Source organism: Hydra vulgaris, chromosome 03 (assembly GCF_038396675.1).
Source record: "Hydra vulgaris chromosome 03, alternate assembly HydraT2T_AEP".
Classification (NCBI taxonomy): domain Eukaryota; kingdom Metazoa; phylum Cnidaria; class Hydrozoa; order Anthoathecata; family Hydridae; genus Hydra; species Hydra vulgaris.
Genome location: NC_088922.1, coordinates 18,771,748 through 18,792,500, shown reverse-complemented (window position 1 = coordinate 18,792,500; position 20,753 = coordinate 18,771,748). Strand labels below are relative to the sequence as shown.

At 27.9% G+C, this 20,753-nt stretch overlaps 1 protein-coding gene across 1 annotated transcript in view; it reads left to right on the top strand.

Annotated features, from left to right (window-relative positions):
* Positions 1 to 20,753, top strand: part of LOC101239095 (uncharacterized) — a 49,898-nt gene that overhangs the window by 26,073 nt on the left and 3,072 nt on the right. Inside the window, exons 12-14 of the mRNA XM_065792557.1 lie at positions 13,005 to 13,117; positions 18,366 to 18,455; positions 18,543 to 18,599. Of these exons, the coding sequence (XP_065648629.1) occupies positions 13,005 to 13,117; positions 18,366 to 18,455; positions 18,543 to 18,599 (260 nt within the window). The remainder of the gene's footprint in view (positions 1 to 13,004; positions 13,118 to 18,365; positions 18,456 to 18,542; positions 18,600 to 20,753) is intronic.

The following is a 20,753-nucleotide window of genomic DNA, read 5'->3' as shown; positions in this document are numbered from 1 at the left end:
ATTGCTGCATGAACAATAGATATTTTTGAAAATTTTTTGAAATGATTTTGAAAAAAAACCAAGCTTATGGAAAATATAATGGCATGCAATATGATGGCATGCAATAAGTATTAAAAATATAACGGTATGCAATAAGTATTGACAGGTCAAAATAATAGCTAATAAAACTAAATCATGAAACAAATTTGATCATTGAAGTGCAAAATGCTACTTTAGACATGAAGAACAGTCCTACTTATGACAACAGTCCTACTTATGACATTTAGAGTTTGCATAAAATGGAATCAGATTGTGATTATTTAAATTAGTAGCAGAAAATATTGGCAAGTCAAATCATTTTGATACAAACCCCACTTTTAAAGCTGAAGTAGAGTTGTCATTTAAAAACAATGTATTTTTTGTCATCGTTGACTTGCATGTGAATTCCAATAATTACAAGTTTATAGGATTTTTAGATATTTTAGTAAGATTAAAAAACTAGTGACAAAGACCAAATTTAGACTGCCTAAAACTTTCAATAGCTGTATCAAGATAAAACCAAAAGATTCTGACCATTGATTTATGATCCCAATTTTACTGACCATTGATTTATGATGCCAATTTTATGTACATCAAACAAATAATACAAATTTTTCTTTCTTTCAAAATCTTTTCTTTTTTTTTCTTTTTACTTATTTTACATTTCTTTATTGTTTTTTTCATTGAAAAAAGATTCACGGTTTTTAAAGTCATTATATATAATAATAATAATTGTTATTTATTGCTGAAATTTAACAGAATAACAATTAAAATAATTTAAATGTTCATAATGTTAAACGAAAGTGTGTAATAAGCACAACACCTATATCAGCCAATGTTTTCACTGATGTAAATAGCACGATAGACGGAGCAAGACGATTCCATACAGTGACTATTCTATTAAGAATAAAATTCTCTCTTAATGGACAACATTCTTTTATTAGTTCTTTTTTGAATCGGGATTTCTTCTGTATGCGGATTGTTCCATTAACTCATCAGGTTTTATTATTACTTTTGATGTAGATATACACCATTTAACTTGTATGAAACCGTGAACAATTTTGAAGCACTCGATTAAATCTCCTCTAAACCTTTGAGCTTCTAGCGTTGTAATATTAAACCTTTTAAATCATAATTCATAACTTAGATGTGAGAGGCTTCTTGTTCAAGTTGCTCTTCTTTGAACTTTTTCAAGAGCTGCTATGTCGTATTTCTTTAATGGATTCCAGATTGGTGCTGCAAATTCGAGAAGCGGTTGAGCAAAGGCTTTATACGATATTTCAGCAATAGGGTGGTGTAGAATTCATATGTTAATTAAACCTAGCATTCTGTTAGCTCTGTTGGCACAGTAATTAATATGTTGGCTGTATTTTCCATCAGAAGATGTCATAATGCCAAATTTTTTTTCCGAATCGAAGCCTTCAATTCAAATTCGTATTTTATGATCGTAGTATAAAGATAGTATAATTTCTTTTTATGATTTTACCAAAATGCATTATTTTTTACTTACGAAAAAGCTTATATTAAGTTTCATTAATTTTACATTTGCTTATATTAAGTTTCATCTTCCATTCCTGACACCATTTAGCTATTTTATCTACTCTCCCCTACCTAATTGTAGGGGGAGGGGGTAAATCTCAAATTTTTGGAAAAAATCTCCTAAATTTCAATTAATTACCACCCCCTCCTCCCCAATGAAGAGTTTTTTTCCAAACATCCACCCTCTCTGACAAATATCTTCCCCTCCAAGTCAGTTGTTCCTTTGTTAGCTAATAAAGCTAACAAAGGAACTAATGACTTGGCCATGTTCACAGTGAAAAACATAAAAACCTAATTAAAGTGTCAGCGTCATCGAATAAGTTGACCTCTTTTTTTCAGAAAAAAATCTAAAAGAAAAATTACAAATTCTAACTCCCCAATCTAATGACCCCCTCCGCCAATCAACACTAATTTGAAATCCCAATTTGAATCTCCACCGACCCCAACAATTACAACACCCCAATCTATGATTTTTTACTGTTGTGTCTACTCCCCCTGACAATTTGACCCCCTATAATTAGATGGGGGAGAGTATATCATTTTGTAATTTGTTTCTTAGTATTTCAACTTCCAGCTCAGCAGGAGTTAAACTATCGTTGGCGTATATTTTTATTATGTGGAAAAGTTGACATAGAAGGTCATTTATGAGTATTGTGAATAAAAGCAGTCCAAGTACTGATTCTTGTATTACACCACTTCTGATTGGACTCCAGTCAGACTGGTTTTCATCAAGTACAACTCATTCTTGTCTCTTAATTAAGAAAGATTTTATCCATGCAGCAAATTTATTATTAAAAATGATTTAACTTTATGGATAATGTATTAATGTGATACAATGTCGAATGCTTTTGCGAAATCAGTAAATAGGATGTCGACTGGATGTTTGTTATGTAAAGCTGTACTAACAAAGTCTTGACACTGGCAAATTTGTGAAAGCTCTTTTTTGGCACAAAACCATGTTGTTGCAACGCGATAAGATTACTTGTTATTAAATGTTTCATCATGGAGTCACAAATTATACTTCCCATTAATTTAATTTTTTTTTTTTTCTTATTCTCCTCCTTAAGGCTGAGAAGGCCACTACAGATGAGGAGGCTACTTAATAGTGATTATAACCCTCTCTCAACTCTATAACTCCGAAACACGAACCTTGACGAACAAGGCTGCTGCGCTGAGAAACAAGTTGAGCGCAGTACTACCAGGGACGTGGTGAGGATCGAACTTGGAACCTCTCGCTTATGAAGCGAGCACTTTACCACTACACCACTACCGCACTTATGACTGATGTTAGCGATATTGGTCTGTAATTACTTGCAATAAGTTGACTTCCGCTTTTGTGTAGTGGCATAACATTTGCTTGGCTCCATTTCCTCAGTAATGAACTTAATTTAAAACTTTTCATGAAAATTATTTTTAGTGGAATACAAAATGATGTTGCACAGTTTTTAGAATGTATGGGCTTATGTCATCAATTCTGATCGATTTGTTAATATTTAACTTTTCTAGTTTCTGTAATATTGTGGTTTCATAAAAAAGAAGATCTGTGTTATCGTTTACTTGAGTTAAGGATCTTATCTCAAATTCAGGAAACTCATTATTTATATTATTTGTGAAGACTGATTGCAAGTGTTTGTTAAATTTATTAGCTATTGTTGTTTTATTGGTGCTTAAATTGCTGAATTGAATTGACACTTGAGTTTAATTTTAGTTTTAATTTAACATTCAAAAAGAAGTTTTTAGGTTCGTTTTTATCTTATTTATTAATGACAATTTAAATTGCAATTTCTTATTCTTTATATGGTTAGATATTTTTTTTTGCACATTTTTTGATATTCCTTTTTTTTTTCAATTACGCTGTTTATTATTGTGTTTTTGATTTAGATACTATTCGAAATTTGTACCATGCACAATGCTTTTCCTGAACAAGTTTTTTTATATATGAATCAAGCCATTTTGGTCTGTTTATTTTTTGCTTGTTTAGTGGAGTTTAATAGGAGTATTTAATCAACATGCTTCTTCGTATATCGATAAGAATGATTTGTAACAAAGTTGAATGCAATCCCAGGGTTTAAGTAGTTGTGACCAATTTATGCTATCTGTATATAGTCTTATTTTCTCATAATCAAATTAAGCGTAATTGTGACAGTGGTTAGAGAAATGATGAAAAGATTGATTATTTTGAGTCTTATATTCCCATATTATACTACAATGTCCATATGTAATGTTGCCAAGCGTTGGCCCCAGAGATATCTTTGATATTCAGTCTCGCATTTCAGTAAATATTAGATTGATTGAAGACGAATCTTTGGTGTTTTTATAACATGTCTGGAAATTTATGTGTTGTATAAAATGACAATCATTTACAAAATTGCTAAAATTTGATTCGCTTTCGAGATTGTTTGAATTTAATGGTTTTCCTTCTACATCCCATTTGATGTCAGCATAGTTGAAATTGCCTGCAATCATTAGCTCATCAAAATTTTTAGACAAGAGGTAGCGGTTAGCTTCATAGAAGGATTCATAAATTTTTTTGTCTCTTATAGTGGTTAGATAAGTTTTAAGGTTGTCCTGTGCATTGAGAATTATTGGCCAGTATATACATCCAAGCAGCAGTTTTTCTTTGCTAATTGATAGAAAGCACCATTGTTGCTTGACACATTCGTCATTTAGTATCTTATTATTTGTTTCAGTACTAGTATATTTTGAATTAATATATATAGCTACTCCACCCCCACAACTACCATGATCTTTTCTAACTAACATAGTTGGTAATATAAGGAACAGGTATTTCTATAAACCATGTTTCTGTGATGAAAATAATGTCAAAATTATGATGAAGGGCAATTGTTTGAAGCTCTTGCATTTTATTGTTTAATGATATTGCGTTGGTATAATAATAGTTCAATGAAGTTCAAGCTGAGTAATAAGTTGGTTTAGATGATAAAGTTCTATGTAATGGTGGTAAATTTAAATGTATAAATGTTTTTGAGTTACTTGTTGGTATTAGTTTTCCTCCCTTCAAGGTTAACTTTGATCAGTGAATCACCTTTTAAAATAAATTTAAATTTTCTTCATTCAATCCTCTTTATTATTTTTATCTCTTAAAAAAAAAGTTTTTTTTCTATTTTCTTGCTCTATTGTAGATAAATCTGCACTAATATACACTTCTCTATAGATTTCATTGTTTATTAGTCTTTTTGTAAAGTTTAATGCATTAAAGCGATCTATGTTATTATCAAATTCTACTAGAATGGGAGTTGTTTTGTTCTCTGTTTTGTTTGAATTTTGACTTTTGAATCGAATTCTTCTTCTTATTCTTTCAGTATTTACTCCTATTGAATCAAGTAAAATTGTTGTGCTGATTTTATCAATATAGATATGTTCTAGTGAGTCAATTGAGTTATTTTCAGTAAGGCTGTAAACAATTATATTTTTTTCTCTTTTTGACTAATCATTGTTAATTATTGCTTTAACTACAGCAATTTGTTTGGGTGATTTGGGCCATGATGTGGGTTTAGGAAAGTTACTCCAAAATGATGAAGGCGTGATGGCGGTTTTTTCCTTCTCTAGTTCATTCAGTTGATTTTTTAATTGGATGTTTACATCAAGAATCTTTTCAAACACTCTTGCTATAACTAGTAAATCTGGCAATGTTGTTCAAGCTTTTTCGCCTGCAGTTGAAATAGAAACTAAAATGTTAGTAGATTTGCATAATTTATCAATTATATCTTTTAATGCTGTATCGCTCTCGATCATTTTAGTTATATCAATTCAGTTTTTGTACGATATTGGTAAAATACTGGTTAAATGTTTTTTAAATTTTTTTACATTAATTAAATGTTTTTTCGAATTTTTTTAAAATCACTTTTTTAAACACAATAAAATGTTTTAAAAGTTATTTTTTCTTTTTCTCTTGATAAGAGGGTTACCGCAATAAATAACAGTGAATTACCCCCTGTCTAAAACTCTGAACTTAGAGGGCTACCTTTTATAATAATACTTATTAATAATTTATATTGTTTTTCATGTAAACAAACAAACGCATGACACGTGTGTCGAATACCTGTTGTTTTTTTATAAGCATATAGTATTTTTAATATTATTTATGTTAGAAAGAACTTCTATTCTTCTATTTTCATTTTTTTATTTTTTTCACTATCAAATTGACAAAATGAAAAAAAAAAATCTTAAATGATTAATAAAAACTAAACATAATGTTGAGTTAGGAAAACTATATTTTATTATTAATGTTGCTATAGAAATTAGCTATATGCTACTTCCTGGTACTGCAGGTAACAATATATATCAGTTTTTTCCATTTAGAATTTAATGACAGTGCATGAAAAAGCGTTAGCCCTGACTCGCAGGCTTGATTTTAAAAATTAATCTTTATTTGCTATTTAAATTAAAATAGAAACAGAGGAAAGAATGCTTTGTATAAATTTTAAAAGAAAAAATTAAAGAATAATAATAAAACTAACATTTTATTTAAATTCTAGATAAAATAAAATAAACTTAGCAAAAATAAAATGAAAAATGTTTTATATAAATGTTAAACAAAATAATTAAAATTAAAACACAAAGACAAACATTTTATTTAAATTCTAAGTATTTAAAAATAATTAAAACAAAAGTAAAAAAAAAACACATCAAAGTTGTTGTTTTATTTAAGTTCTAAAATAAATATAATTAAAATAAAAATTGCAAAAAAAAAAAAAAAAGCAAGGAAAGAAGACAAACTAACAAAAAAATTAAATTAAATTCCTAATAAGATAATTACAATAAAAAATGACAAAACAAACATTTTATTTAAGTTCTAAATAAAATATTTCATACATAAAAGTGTTCTACAATTTCTCATAAAAGTATTTGATAAACAAAAAAAGGTTGTTGCAAATAAGAAAAGTTTTGTAAGTGCAAAAAGGCTCGAACCCAAAAGTGCAGGCCAAACAGACAAGACTGATATATATATATATATATATATTTATATATATATATATATATATATATATATATATATGACTGATATATATATACTGACTGATATATATATACAAGACTGATATATAAATATATATATATATATATATATATATATATATATATATATATATATATATATATATATATATATATATATATATATATAAATAAATTATGTTAGTGTATTCTACAAACAGAGTGCTCAATGTTCTAAAAGAATAGAGCAATAATAAATTAGTAAAAACACTTATCTAATTTTTGATTTCTTCTACACGTGTTTCACCATCAGTAGGTTTATCAAGAAGAATCTATATGTATATATGTATGTATATATGTATGTTTGAATGTATGTATGTATGTATGTATGTATGTTCCACATAACTTTTTTCTATGAATCAATTTTCCTCGTGGCTGCATAAAATATTATTCCTTTTACTATAAAAATCATGTTTCATTATGAAAGTATTTACGTAGCTCATCTCTAAATTCTGCCAAATTTCATTTTTAGTCTGAATTAGTTAATAAAACTATAACACAACACTTCCATTGCATCTGTTCCATTTTTAAATTTATTTAGTTAAATACTTACAAATAATTGCGTATTTCTATTGTTCTTCATGTAAACAAATAAATGCAAGACATGTATGTCGCAATACATGTTTTTTTTTTATAAGCATATGACTTTTAATTTAGTTTATGTTTTACATAAATACCACCAGCTTAGATTAAAAACAATATTTTAAAACATCTACTTAAAGGGTTATCTTAGGATAATAATAAGAATAACGCATATGAAAATTTACCATACATAAAGAAGCTTTTCAATTTTCAATGCAGTGTTTTTTTTTCAAAAAACATGTTTAAAATGCTGAGTTAGACTAAATATTATGCTTCTTTTTTAACAATTTTTTTTAACAAAATCTACTCTCGCCTATCTTATTGGGTTGGGTTGAATAGCTAGGGCAAGTAGATACAATGATAAAAACTCATTGATTGGGTTGTTGTAGATATATAGGGATAGGTGAAGATACGTTTGAGCTAGCGCAGATTGGGGGAATGGTCATTAGATTAGGGGTGGGGTGGAGACTATAATGTTCTTTTTTATACTTTTGAATATTTACTTCTTACACAATAATTCTTTTTAAACACATTTTTATACCCTGTTTATACTTGAGAACTGAAATACAAATTTACTGCGTGTTTACTGTATTTTGTTTTTTACTGTACTGAACTTTTTAAATTATTTTTCTAGTGTTTTTTCACCAAACAATAGCCATTACTAAATACTTAAAACCAGTATTTTTAAAGTATAACTATATATAGCAATGATAAGATGAAATTTTTAAAATACTGAAAACCACCCTGTTATATTTTTTTCCCTTTTCGAGCACTGCTTAAAAAGTATAAAGTAAAAAAAAAAGTTTTTTTAGGTTAAATTACCTAATAATGTAATTAAAAACTTATTGTTCCATTTATTTAATTTTAGCATTTGTTTTAAAAATCAACACGTTTTACATTCAAATACTTATATATATATTTATATATATATATATATATTTTTAAATAAATTTCCCTCCCAAAGAGGCCGCAACAGTCAATGAGACTACTTTTTTTTTTTTTTAACCCTCTTTTTTGTTATTATAACCCTCTCTTAACTCTTTAACTTCAAAACACAAATCTTGACGAACAAGGTTGCTTCCTGGAGAAACAGGAAGTCGAGTTTGGTACAACCAGGGATGTAATGCGTTGGAACTCAGAACTTCTTGCCTACAACCCTCTATCACTATACACAACCGCACTGGTAGTTGTTCATAATAGTCAATGCATTGTTAATATAAATTCAAACTATTTTAATAATGGCATCTCTTATGCAACGGAAATTTACTTGTTCAAATAATCAATGGATAATACTTTTCACATTTTCCTAATGAGAAATAATATGTTAAAACCAGTCTAATTAAGAATAAGACATTGTCTAGTTTACAGCTCTCAAAAGCTGAAATTAGATGAATAGACAGGATAGAGTTAAAACTAGTTGAATAGGAAGGATTGTAAAATTCATTTCCACTTGAGGTTCTGAGGTTCAAAATCTATGAGCGGTTGCAATGCAAATTTATAAAAACACTGTTCTCTGGGTATCATGCCGCCATATTTTTTAATTATTCTAATTGTTTCACTAGGAAAACTTTTCTTATTCAATTTGAATTAGGTCATTTGATATCAAATAATCTTTCTAAAAAAATGCAAATGAAAATTGCATTTACTTTAAAAAAGAACAATTTAAAGTAGCACGCATAGTAGATTTGTAAGATGCTGCAGAATTATTTATTTTTCTACTGGCAGTGATGTGTATAATTTAGAAGACAATGAAAAATATTTTAAAATTCATTTGTAGGAATGAGGCGAAAATATTATTTATTTAAAATGCTGTTTTCAAACCTTTATGATAACTATTAGTACATAAAAATTAGTTAAGTAGATAGTTCGAAATATATACATAAAAATAAACATATAGAACAAATTCAAATTAAATTTCTTCAGGGCGAGGCTACACAAAAACAAAGTTTTTAAAGTGGTCAAAAATCGCAATAATCGCAATAATATTTAAAGTGGTCAAAAATCGCAATTATTTGCTGATTTAGTACAATATAAATAATTTGTAACCCTCTTTTATGAGTAACAATTACTTATTTTACTGAAAAAAAATATTGTTTATAACAAATATTTGCTATTGATATAAAAATCCTAATCATTTTTGACTTTCCTGATAAAATCCTAGTTTTGACTTATTTTAGGGTAAAAACAAAAATAATCAAATCAAATTTGGAAATACTCAATAATGATTTTTTCTATTTTTTTTTTATTAGTTTGTATTCTTATGTATAAAGAATCATGTTTTTTTAATACTTTAAAAATATCAAAGAACAACATTTCATGCAGCCAGGTGTAATTTTCTAATTTTTTTGATTTTAGCTAACCCTAATATATACGTATGTGTATGTGTGTGTATATGTGTATATATATATATATATATATATATATATATATATATATAATATATATATATATATATATATATATATAAATATATGTGTGTGTGTTTGTGTGTGTGTAAATATATATGTATATATTTGTGTGTGTGTATATATATATATGTGTGTGTGTGTGTGTGTGTGTGTATATATATATATATATATATATATATATATATATATATATATATATATATATATATATATATATATATATATATATATATATATATATATATATATATATATCAAGCCTTCTCAGGAAAAGTGTGCGGTCGCACGCTTTATATGACCATGCATATAATATTTTGTTTTGACAACTTGGTCATGACTATGCATGTTTTAAGTTAGCAGGTTTAAAAAATACGCTGATTAAACAAATGCAAACTTAACTAAAATTAAAAGTAAACAAACTATAAACCAGAAAAAGAAATAAAAATTTAGGAAAAAAAAAAAACTTTACTTAAAAAATGAAAATCGTAATGATTAATAAAATAAGAAATAAACTAGAAGAAAATAAAAGCATGAAATTAATATATGTTTCTATTTTTATTTAAAAGTGTTTCACTATAAAGAACTAAGAAAAGTTTCAAAATATTTAATCCAAGCTTAGTTATTCTGAAACTTAATTCCAGTACAAATATAACAGTTGTACCTCATAAATACCACATTTAATCAACCTAAACACTACATCATCGTGGCAATAAAAGAAAATATTTAATGTATTTAATCTGTTTAATCTGTTAGTATTATTTGGTAATAATATTGTGTCTAAAATCTAGCAATCTTTTAGAAATTTGTTTGTTTATGCGACACAATGGTCGTTAGTATTATTTGGTTATTTAAAACAGTTGCTTTTTTAATGTTATTTTATTAATTTTATATTAACAATATAAAACAATATTAATTATATAATATTTTTTAAGATATAATATCTAATCATATTGTTATTAATGATTTAATTACTAATAACCTGTATTACGTGTTGCTTTTGCAAGTGTGATAATAATATGTATTAACACAATATATAATAACAATGGTAGAGTTTACATAAAAAAACAGTAATAAAATAGAAAATAATATTAATAATAATAAAAATAATAAAACAATTATATTGACATTCGTCAACAAACCGAATTATTGATTTTTGGGTTGTTAATGAATGTATACGTAACGACGTAAATTATAATCATTAAGTTTTTTACTTCGCTGATTTAAATTAATTTTATTTTACCGATGATGAAAATTTTTTCTTAAATGATTGAAGTTCTTATTTTATTACTATTTTAACATAAAAACTTTATTTCTTTGTTTCTTCTAAATCACTGCATCCAGATTTTCTGCAACTGTACGCTCTACATACCCGCTCTACATATAACTTTTTGATATTTTCAGCAATACTTTCTTTTCTTTTTTTTACTGTAAATAATGATTTATTAATCTGATCTGATTATTATGTAGATGTACTGCAAAAAAGAATCCTGAAAAATGAAATAAAATTGAAAAGAAAAAACTGGTAAAAAACAATATATTGAACCTAACCCAAAAATTTTGAGTTTTGTAAACAAACTAGCGCTGTTTGAATGGACAGAGCATCAATATATCAAAAGATGTTTTGTTTTTATTTATTATAAACTTTAGTTAAATAAAATAAAAGTAATACATTCAAAATCAAAAGCAATAAAATAGTTTACATTTATAAAATAAAGTTTTTTTTTTCAACAATCTTCAACAATGACTATAGTTTGACCTTTTTAAACTCCGCTAATCTTAAATTTATTTTTAGGTTCCTTTCCTTTCTCAAAAACATTAAACTACAATTTTCAGAAAGCCTCCTCCACCATCTCACCTTGTCCACCATCTTACCTGCTCCACCATCTAAGAGTGGCTTTAAACTGTTAAATGAAACGCTATTAAATTAATTAAGTTTAAACTATTAATTGAGATACTTCTAAATCTAAATTATATTAGATTTGTTTTTTTTTTCTTTGGTTTAAACTTTATTATTTTATCATTCGTTAAGTTTGTTTCTCTTTTCAGTTTATCGTTTGTTTATTTTTAATTTTCTCTTTAAATTAGTTTGATTTTTTCAGCCCATTTACTAAAAACATGGTAATTATTAATACATGCAAAAAATCATGGCCAAGTTGTTAAAAAAAATTGCATGTGTGGTCATAAAAGGCGTGCGACCACCTGTGTCTTCTGAGAAGGCTTGATATATATCCAGTAAACAGAATAAAAAATTTAAGGTCATCGATTAGTTTTACCTGCTAATATATAGAATTTGACGATCAACTATTCTTTTTGGCCGGTCAATAGAAAAATATTTTTTTCAGGGTGTTAATTTTTGTTTCATACCAGTTACTAAACTTTGTAAATAAAAAAACACTTTATGCATAAGAGTATTACTAAATCAACATAATTTTTCTTTTCTTTTTTAAAGAAAACTCATAGCAAAGTTTTAAAGTAAATAGCTAATGCCCCAATTAACAGTTTGAAATAACCAACATCACCATGCAAGTTTCAGAGAAAAACCCAGATATCCTTTCCCAGAAATTCCCAGATTATGTAAACAGTATTAACATGCTTTGTTATCGTGAAAATGATATATTTAACATATTTATAGATAAAGTTAACTGCAACCGAAAAAACATTGAATTAACTGAAGAAAAACCATGTACAACTAAATCAACTAAAACTTTAGAACTAAACTAATAAAAACTTTACTACAGTTATCGACCATTTGAGTTAATTGTTATACTCAGAAGTTTAATTAGTTAGTCTTTTGCTGGTAAATTATAATCTAAATATTTTTCATTTATTCACTATTTCAATTATTTTGATACTCTTTAAATCTGCTGTATGGTGTGCATTCACTGTACGTCTTTTTTTATTATCTTTTAATTCATTTCTTTATGGGGACAGTTCAGTTGAATCTGTTACAAAATCATCATCTTTTGATGAAAACATCTCTGTTGTGATTACTTTTTGACTCTTGATTTTATATCTCCATGAATTTCTCTTTCCTCTTTTTATGGAATACTTTTGTCATATGAGAGATATTTCTTGCAACAATGCATTGTCAACTAATCTTTTCTGTTAACAGATATCATCCTTTTTTAACACCTTTCAAAACTTCTTAGTAATACTCAACTTTCAAAAGTTGGAATTGAATTTTTATTTAAAAAAGAAGAAGGGTAGCAGAATGAAATTTTTAAATGTTCTATTAGTTAGTAATGTTACTTAGTAACTACTGCTTGTAAAATTAACTTCTTTTACAAAAAATCAAATCAAAAAACTTTTTCTTTAATACTCCTTTCAAAAATTTTATATTTTAAATGTTTATAAATTTTTATATTATATATGTTTATATATATTTTATGTTATGTTTATGTATATTTTATAGATCAGTTACAAAATCTTCATTTTTAGGGATTTTAATGACTTTAGCATGGCTGTTTTTTGCAACATGTGGAATATTTATGAGTCGTTACATGAAACCGTTTTTAAAGACGAAAATAAATGGCAAAGACACCTGGTTTAGAGTAAGTAAGTTAGTAAATAGAGTAAGATATTGTACAAACGAAAATAGTCTTTCAGTTCTTTTATTCATTGCCTCAAATAATTAAAATTTAGCTTTAAGGGAGTACACTAGATTTCTTTGTTGAAACTAATGTATTTTGAAGGTTTTGCAAAAACAGTAAATGAGTTACTAATTCTATTTTTTTACTTTTTTGAATTTTTTAAAGCCTTTTAAATTTTTCAGTTCATTTAACATATACAGTTCATTTAACACAAAATATACCGTCATTAGTTGTTTTTTTTAAACATCTTCGCTTCCAACAAGGCTGCAAGCAACCACTAATTAAAGTTGGAAGTTACTGGAAGAGAAAAGATGAAGATCGTAGGACAAGATAACGATTGACAGATGACTTAAAGGATTGCAAATTATATGAATCAGGAAAGCAAGATAAAGGTAGCGAATTCCAAAGAATTGATGTTCGAGGAGAAAAACTAAACGAATAAGAATTTTCAGAGCTCTTAGAAACAATCACATTAAAAGGAAGACTTAATTAAATGAAGAGTAACACGAGAATAAATTTTAGTAGATAGCACAAGAGATGCTAGCTCTTTAGAGCAGTGCCCATTATAGAATTTGTAGAAAATAGAAAGAGAAGCAACAGCAAAACAATATGATAATGGTTGGGGTTGGCTGCAAGAGCAGGTCCAACTATGTTTACAATGCGTTTTTGCACCTTGTCTAAAAGAGAAAGGGCATCATTAGAAGGTCCGCCCTAGATATGGCAACAGTATTCCATACAAGGCCAGATTTGAGATTTATAGAGATAGTGAATAGAATTCGAAGTAAGAAAGTGTTGAGCTCGATAAAGAGATGCAATATTAGCAGATGCTAATTTTGCAACAGATTCAATATATGGTTTCCAAGAAAGATCAGAAGTAAGAGTTAATCCTAGAAGATGAAGAGTAGATGACTCATTGAGTATATCACCGTTCATAAATATAGGAAGATCTAACTTATTGCGATAACAATTGGCTGAAAAAAATTGAGTTTTATCTGTATTGAAATTCACCAGCCACTGTGAGCCACATGCTGTAGCAGAAGTGAGATTCTTTTCAAACTCAAATGCCCCCTCCAAGCAGTCAGAGAGTGTTGGCTTCTTATCACGACAAAATTAAATGGTAGTATCATCAGCAAACAGTGCCACCTTAGATGTGAGAATATCTGGAAGATCGTTAATGTAAGTTAAAAAGAGTATAGGGTCAAGGATAGAACCTTGAGGAACCCCTGAAATTACAGAATAAGAAGAAGAGTGTTGTCCATCAAGGACAACTTTTATACTACGATTGGAAAAGAAGGATTCAATAATCTTAAAGATGTTGCCAGATACACCATAAGAAAAAAAGCTTGTGTAGAAAACCAGCATGCCAAACTTTATCAAAAGCTTTTGAAATGTCGAGAGCGATGGCCTTAACCTCTCCACCTTTATCTAATGCACGATAAAACCTATCGGTTATTACTGTTAACAAATCAGCTGTAGAACAAGAAGACCAACATATTGATGGTCAGAAAGTTATTAGATTCAAGATGAGAAATTAAGTGTTTGTTAATTAAAGATTCAAAAACCTTGCTTATGATAGGAAGAAGACTAATGGGACATGGGATGGTAGTTAGACGAATCAGATCGCTCTCCAGAATTTTTGAAGATAGGGATAACAGATGTCGCTTTCCAGCAGGCTGGAAATCAAGACTCTGATAAGCACTTGTTGAATAATTTTGAGAGTATAGACAACAGCTCTGGAGAATACTTCTGCAAGACAATAACAGGTATGTTGTCCGGGCCACAAGCTGTAGAAGAGTCTAGTCAGTAAATCACTTTAGATACAGAAGCTGGAGTGATACAAATGTCAAGCAATGGATCAACCTGTTTGTTGGCAATATCAGGTAGAATGCAACTAGTGGAATCAAGAGATGATATTGATTAAAAGTTTTTAGCAAATAATTCAGCTTTGTCTTTAGATGAGGTGACGAAGTCTGAACCATACAAGAGAGGAATTAAAGATTTGCCCTTATTATTAATACTATTAAAGGTTCTCCAGATGTCACGAGAGCCTAATTTTTGAGATGAGATATGAGATTTCATGACCTGAGTAAATTTCTACCCAAGGGCCATCATGAAGAAAATCACGGAAGAATCCCAGTCAGCTTTAAGGTAGTTGAAAGAGATACGTTAATAGGGGGATTCAGGTGATGAAGAAGAATGAGATATTAGTTTTAGAGAGATCAAACTGTGTCAAATCAGAAGCACCTAAGAGTGAATGTGGAGAAACTGAGCACTGACTAGGATCAGAAACAAAATATACATTGAGTAGAGAAGTTAAATGGTTCGGGTTGTCTGGAAAGCAAGTTGGAAAGTTGACTATTTGAGTTAGGGATTGAGAAAGGCAAAAGTTGCGGGCTTTAATGCCTGCAGAATCACTGACACTAGAGCCAAGCCATTCAGAGTGGTGAGCATTAAAGTCACCAACAACAACAATATTTGCTGATGGATAAAGAGAGAGGGCTTGGTCAACATGATCAGAAATAACATCAAAAAGAGTGCAGTCTTGAGATGAAAGAGAACGAGAGGAGAACAAAGAGAAAGGCGATAGAGTGAAGTGGTGCCAAATGAAAGCACATGAAAGAATAGTCTGTGGATTCAAACCTAGTTTCACAACAAATGGGGGAATACTTACGAATGTAAACGCCTAAGCCAAGCATGTGACTATTGGAGTCTTTACGAATCAGAGGAAGATAACCATCAACACTAAGATCACAAGATGAGAAACTGAACTCAAATTAGTCTCACAAAGCGCAAGTAGGTCTGGTGAACTTTGCAAGAGATAAGACTCAACAGAAGAAAAGTTACTTCGAAGACCACGAATATAAAAGAATGATAGGTTTAGAGAACTTGGTGATGATGATGGTTTTTTGTATTTTATAGTTTTTGGTACTTTATTCATTTTTAAATTTGTTGAAGAACTTGACTCAAAGCATAGATAACACTTAGAACACTGCTTCATAGCCCAAGCAATTGCCTCATTACTATTAATAAACCCTATCCATAACAAAGGGCTCCAAATGTGGCCTCCGCAATGCACACCAAAAGTACAAACAGGGACACCATCCATGCGCAACATGGCACTGTTAATACTTTGATATTTTTCAGCTAATTATGGAATCAGCCTCTCTAAGAGCTACCATAGAGTTCGGGAAACCTGACTACCAGCCGGCCTCAGAACCATAAAACTGAGTTTTAGAGCTGTACCCTCATTAGGTGATAATAGAATGAGTTGCATATTGAAATTGATGCATTGAGTCAAGAAGATCCAGCATTCAACATCCTAAACTGGAAACAATGTATTAAAAATACATCTGCACCAGCCTAATAGATGAAGAAGGGGTGCGAGGCTAGTCAACAGATAGAAACTGTTTACCCCTTAAGTCTTTGCCTAGGAGGCTTTCTACAAGACAGTAGCCGGATGCATTTAACATCTGCCCAAGATGAGTTTTTTTATTGAGACACTATCTCTAGCCTTTACTCAACCAAGAGCTCCAAGGCAGGAGGTGTTATAAGTCGGAGTTGGCATCTCCTAGCGTTTGCCTAAAAAAGCGTATCCTACAAGGCAGCAGGACATGAAGTTAATAAATTAGCATCTCGTTGTATCTAAGCCTTAAACTGCTTAATTGAAAAATTGGTCCCAAGACTTTATGAAGTCCCAAAAATTTAAGGATATTGAGCTTCATTCCACATATAAGTTGAATCAATATCATACAATGCTAATACTGCACATTCTTTTACTTTTAAGAAATCTATCATTCATTTCCTCTATACTATTCCACTTTAATTTGCAGTCAAAAAATAAATTTAATTCTTTTTCTTTTTTTTTTTTAATCTGATATTTTGAAGAATGGGAATCTTATAGTTTTGAAGAATGGGGTTTCTTACTGGAGGTTTTCAAAAGAACTTACAAATTTTTTAGATTTCTGAAACTGATTGTGTGTAGTTGTCAGACAAAATAAAAATAGGATGTTCTTGGTTACAAACATAATGAAGAGGATCATAATTGTCATAATTGTCTTCATCTTCTGATTCTAGAAACTTTTACACAGCTTCAACTTAAACCTATGAATATATAATACTATAAATCTCTATGTTCATATAATACATCAGTAACTGTTGTGTGTTAATAGCATAGTTGATTAATTATACATAATAATTTTAATTATTATGTATTATTAAAATTATTATGTATAATAGTTGTAATTATACACACCAACTTAAATCATTTCTCTTTGTTTATATAATGCATCATCAACTTCTAACACGTCATTAAGTGTATTGCATGTTAATAGCATAGTTAATTAATTATACATGATAATTTTAATTTAAACCATCATTTGTTGCTGCAACCGTGCCAGTTTTTAGATTCAAGTTAAAGTTTTTTAATTTCAGTTTGAATCTAGAAACTGGTTTCTGATTTCTTTCTAATAGTTATTTTATGATTTCTTTTTAATATTTATTTTAATTTTATGAGCTGCTTTTAACATGATTAGGTAGATAGCTCGTTTATAAACTTTTGCAGCTCTAATTTTTTTGTTTACAATGTTTGCAGATTAACTTTTCTATTTCTGACTTTTTGAAACTATTCCAAACTTCTAACTTGATCATTTTTATTTATCTGAAAATCAACTTTATGTTATAACATAAATAATTTTGGAGTTTACTAATTCTAATACATTATAGCCTTAAATTAAAAACTGGTTTACGTAATTTAGAAACTGGTTTTTCTAATTATCAAATTTATTATAAAAACTGGTTTTATAAAACCATTTTTTTATAAAAACCGTTAAACCCTATTTATGATAATACATAAAAAAGCATTAAAGTGTTTTTTAAATTTAAATCTTCAACTAAAGCTCAAAAAAAAAAATGTTGATTACTTGACACATTAAAAAGTGATTTAATATATTTTTTAAATTTATCATTAAAAGCTAAAGTTTAGTATGCTTAAAACTAAATGCCTCATTGATGCGTTACAATGCACTATGGAATATTATCTGTTATTAAGTCTGTTTTTTTGTACCTACATTCAATCAGTTAAAAACTATTTGTTAAGCAAAAAAAGTAAAACCCAATCAGTGTCATCCTAAAAAAAAGTTAAAAAAAAATACCAACAAAAGGATTTTTTTGTTGTTTCAATTATTTAAATACATATTTTTTAACTTTTTAGATGCATCAGTTGTTTATGTCATCAACTTTGATTTGCTTTGTTGTTGGATTGATACTAATTTTGGTTGAATTCAAAGGAAGGTGGTCAAAGGTTAAAATGCTCTTCACAAAATATTTTATTCTGAAATACTTTTCAAAAAAAAAACTAAAAAAAAGAAATGTTATGTTTGTTTTTTAGAATGCTGGTGTTCATCACATTCTAGGATTGACAGCTATTGTTTTAGGTTTAGTACAGGTAAGTTCTATACAGTTTTATATCAAGTCAACTTAATATAAAACTGTATAGAAAAATGGGTGTGTGTATATATATATATATATATATATATATATATATATATATATATATATATATATATATATGTATATATATATATATATATATATGTATATATATATATATATATGTATATATATATATATGTATATATATATATATATATGTATATATATATATATATATATATATATATATATATATATATATATATATATATATGCAGTAGTGTGCCAAAGTATGCAGTAGTAGCATTGGATATTGGATATTGGATAAACCCTTTTGTAAAAATGGCATGATGCACCATCTTCCATAAAGGTTTTTGTGTGATGGATGTTGATAAATGGTAATAGATGATCTTCTAGTACTTGTTTGTATCTGTCAGCATTCATTTTCTCCCTTTTTGAGAAAGCATAGGTCACTTTATCCTGATGCACATATACACCCACAAATCATTATTGATGTAGAATGCTTAACAGTTGGTCTTATGTAGAGAGGGTTGCAGAGATTTGAACTACAAGGTCGTCAAACATATTGTTCTGCATGTGCAAATAGCTAAAAGGTACTCTCATCACTCCAGATCACAGTAACCATTGCTGTGGTATCCAATTTTTATGTTGCTGACAATAGTCTCTTTTGAATTTGAGTTTTGGTCATTATTTGTTTTTTTAAGGGTTTGATAGCTGTTAAATCAAGATTTTTATTTAATACATGACTTATAGCTGACCTTGAAACATTGCGCAGCTCAGGAATAAGCGAGTTTGCTTTTATTGCTTTTCCCATTCTCCTTTTTTTTAAACATTTTCTCTTATTTTTCTAAATATTTTTTCAAAAAATATTTTTAATGCAATTTATATTGTTCACAGCCATAGTCCCATAAAAGTGTGTGAATAAAATTTGCAAGCAAAAAACATTGTATTTAAAAATTGTTAATTTTTGTAATGTTTAAATATAAAATACAATCAGTATGAAAACTGTAATGTTAGATTAGAAATGAAAAATAATCTAACTACATTAAACTTTGTCGTGTCTAACAATTTAAACAACACTGTACTTTTGCCAAACATTGCTTTTCATGATTGAAGATATAAAAAAAGATAAAGATAAAAATTTTCATAATTGAATGTATATAGGACTTTGTAGTAAAAATAGTCAAAGAAAATCTTCTAAAAAACATTAACTCTTCATGAATTTAGTTTATTACTTGATGAAGTTAATGAAAGATATTCTGATCTATTTCTGTATAAGAATTTCCGTTGGATATTTAGGGGGGTTTTTATATATGTTTCAGTCACTGTTTTTTTTTGTTGTCAAAAGCTTTTGGATATCTGGAGTTAAACAATGATAGTTAGATACAAAAAGTTTTGCTGCAATTTTAACAGCTCATCTTAACAATCACAAAAAGATATTGCAAGGACGAGACAACACTTCACATCCGATTTTAGAAAATGAAGTTTCTTTTGTAAGTCAAATATCTGTGTTATTCCAAGATTATAACAATCAAAATTTAATTTATTTCTTCAGTTTGAAAACTAAAAATTTTTTTTGGCTATTATCGATAAAATGAAAGATTCTTTTACCAATTGTTTTACAGAGTAGAAAATTTGTTTTGTCATTTTATGTAAATACTAACAAAATAAATTTTAAACTGTTCCTAAAGGTCAATTTTGCTTTAAAATATTGATTTGAAATCAAAAAACCTTGCAAACAGAGCTAGAAAACAATAAGGAAAAAAAAAAATTGCAGTAGATTATAAATCGAAAGTACTTTCAAGTTCTCAAAAAGAAGATCAAATTGTATTAGATCAGCATATTATTGTGGTATGTAGCAGATATTTAGCTACATTGACATTAAAAGTAACTTAAGTTATTCTCTCAATGTTAATATAACTTTGAAGTTTTTCAAATTAAAGACCACAGATAAAGAACATAATGTAAAACAAATCTGTGAATCAATTTACTCACATTAATCTCAAAAATCTTTTGGTTCATTTTTATTAAATTATTCGCTTTAATTATTTGTTTATATATATATATATATATATATATATATATATATATATATATATATATATATATATATATATATATATATATATATATATATATATATAAG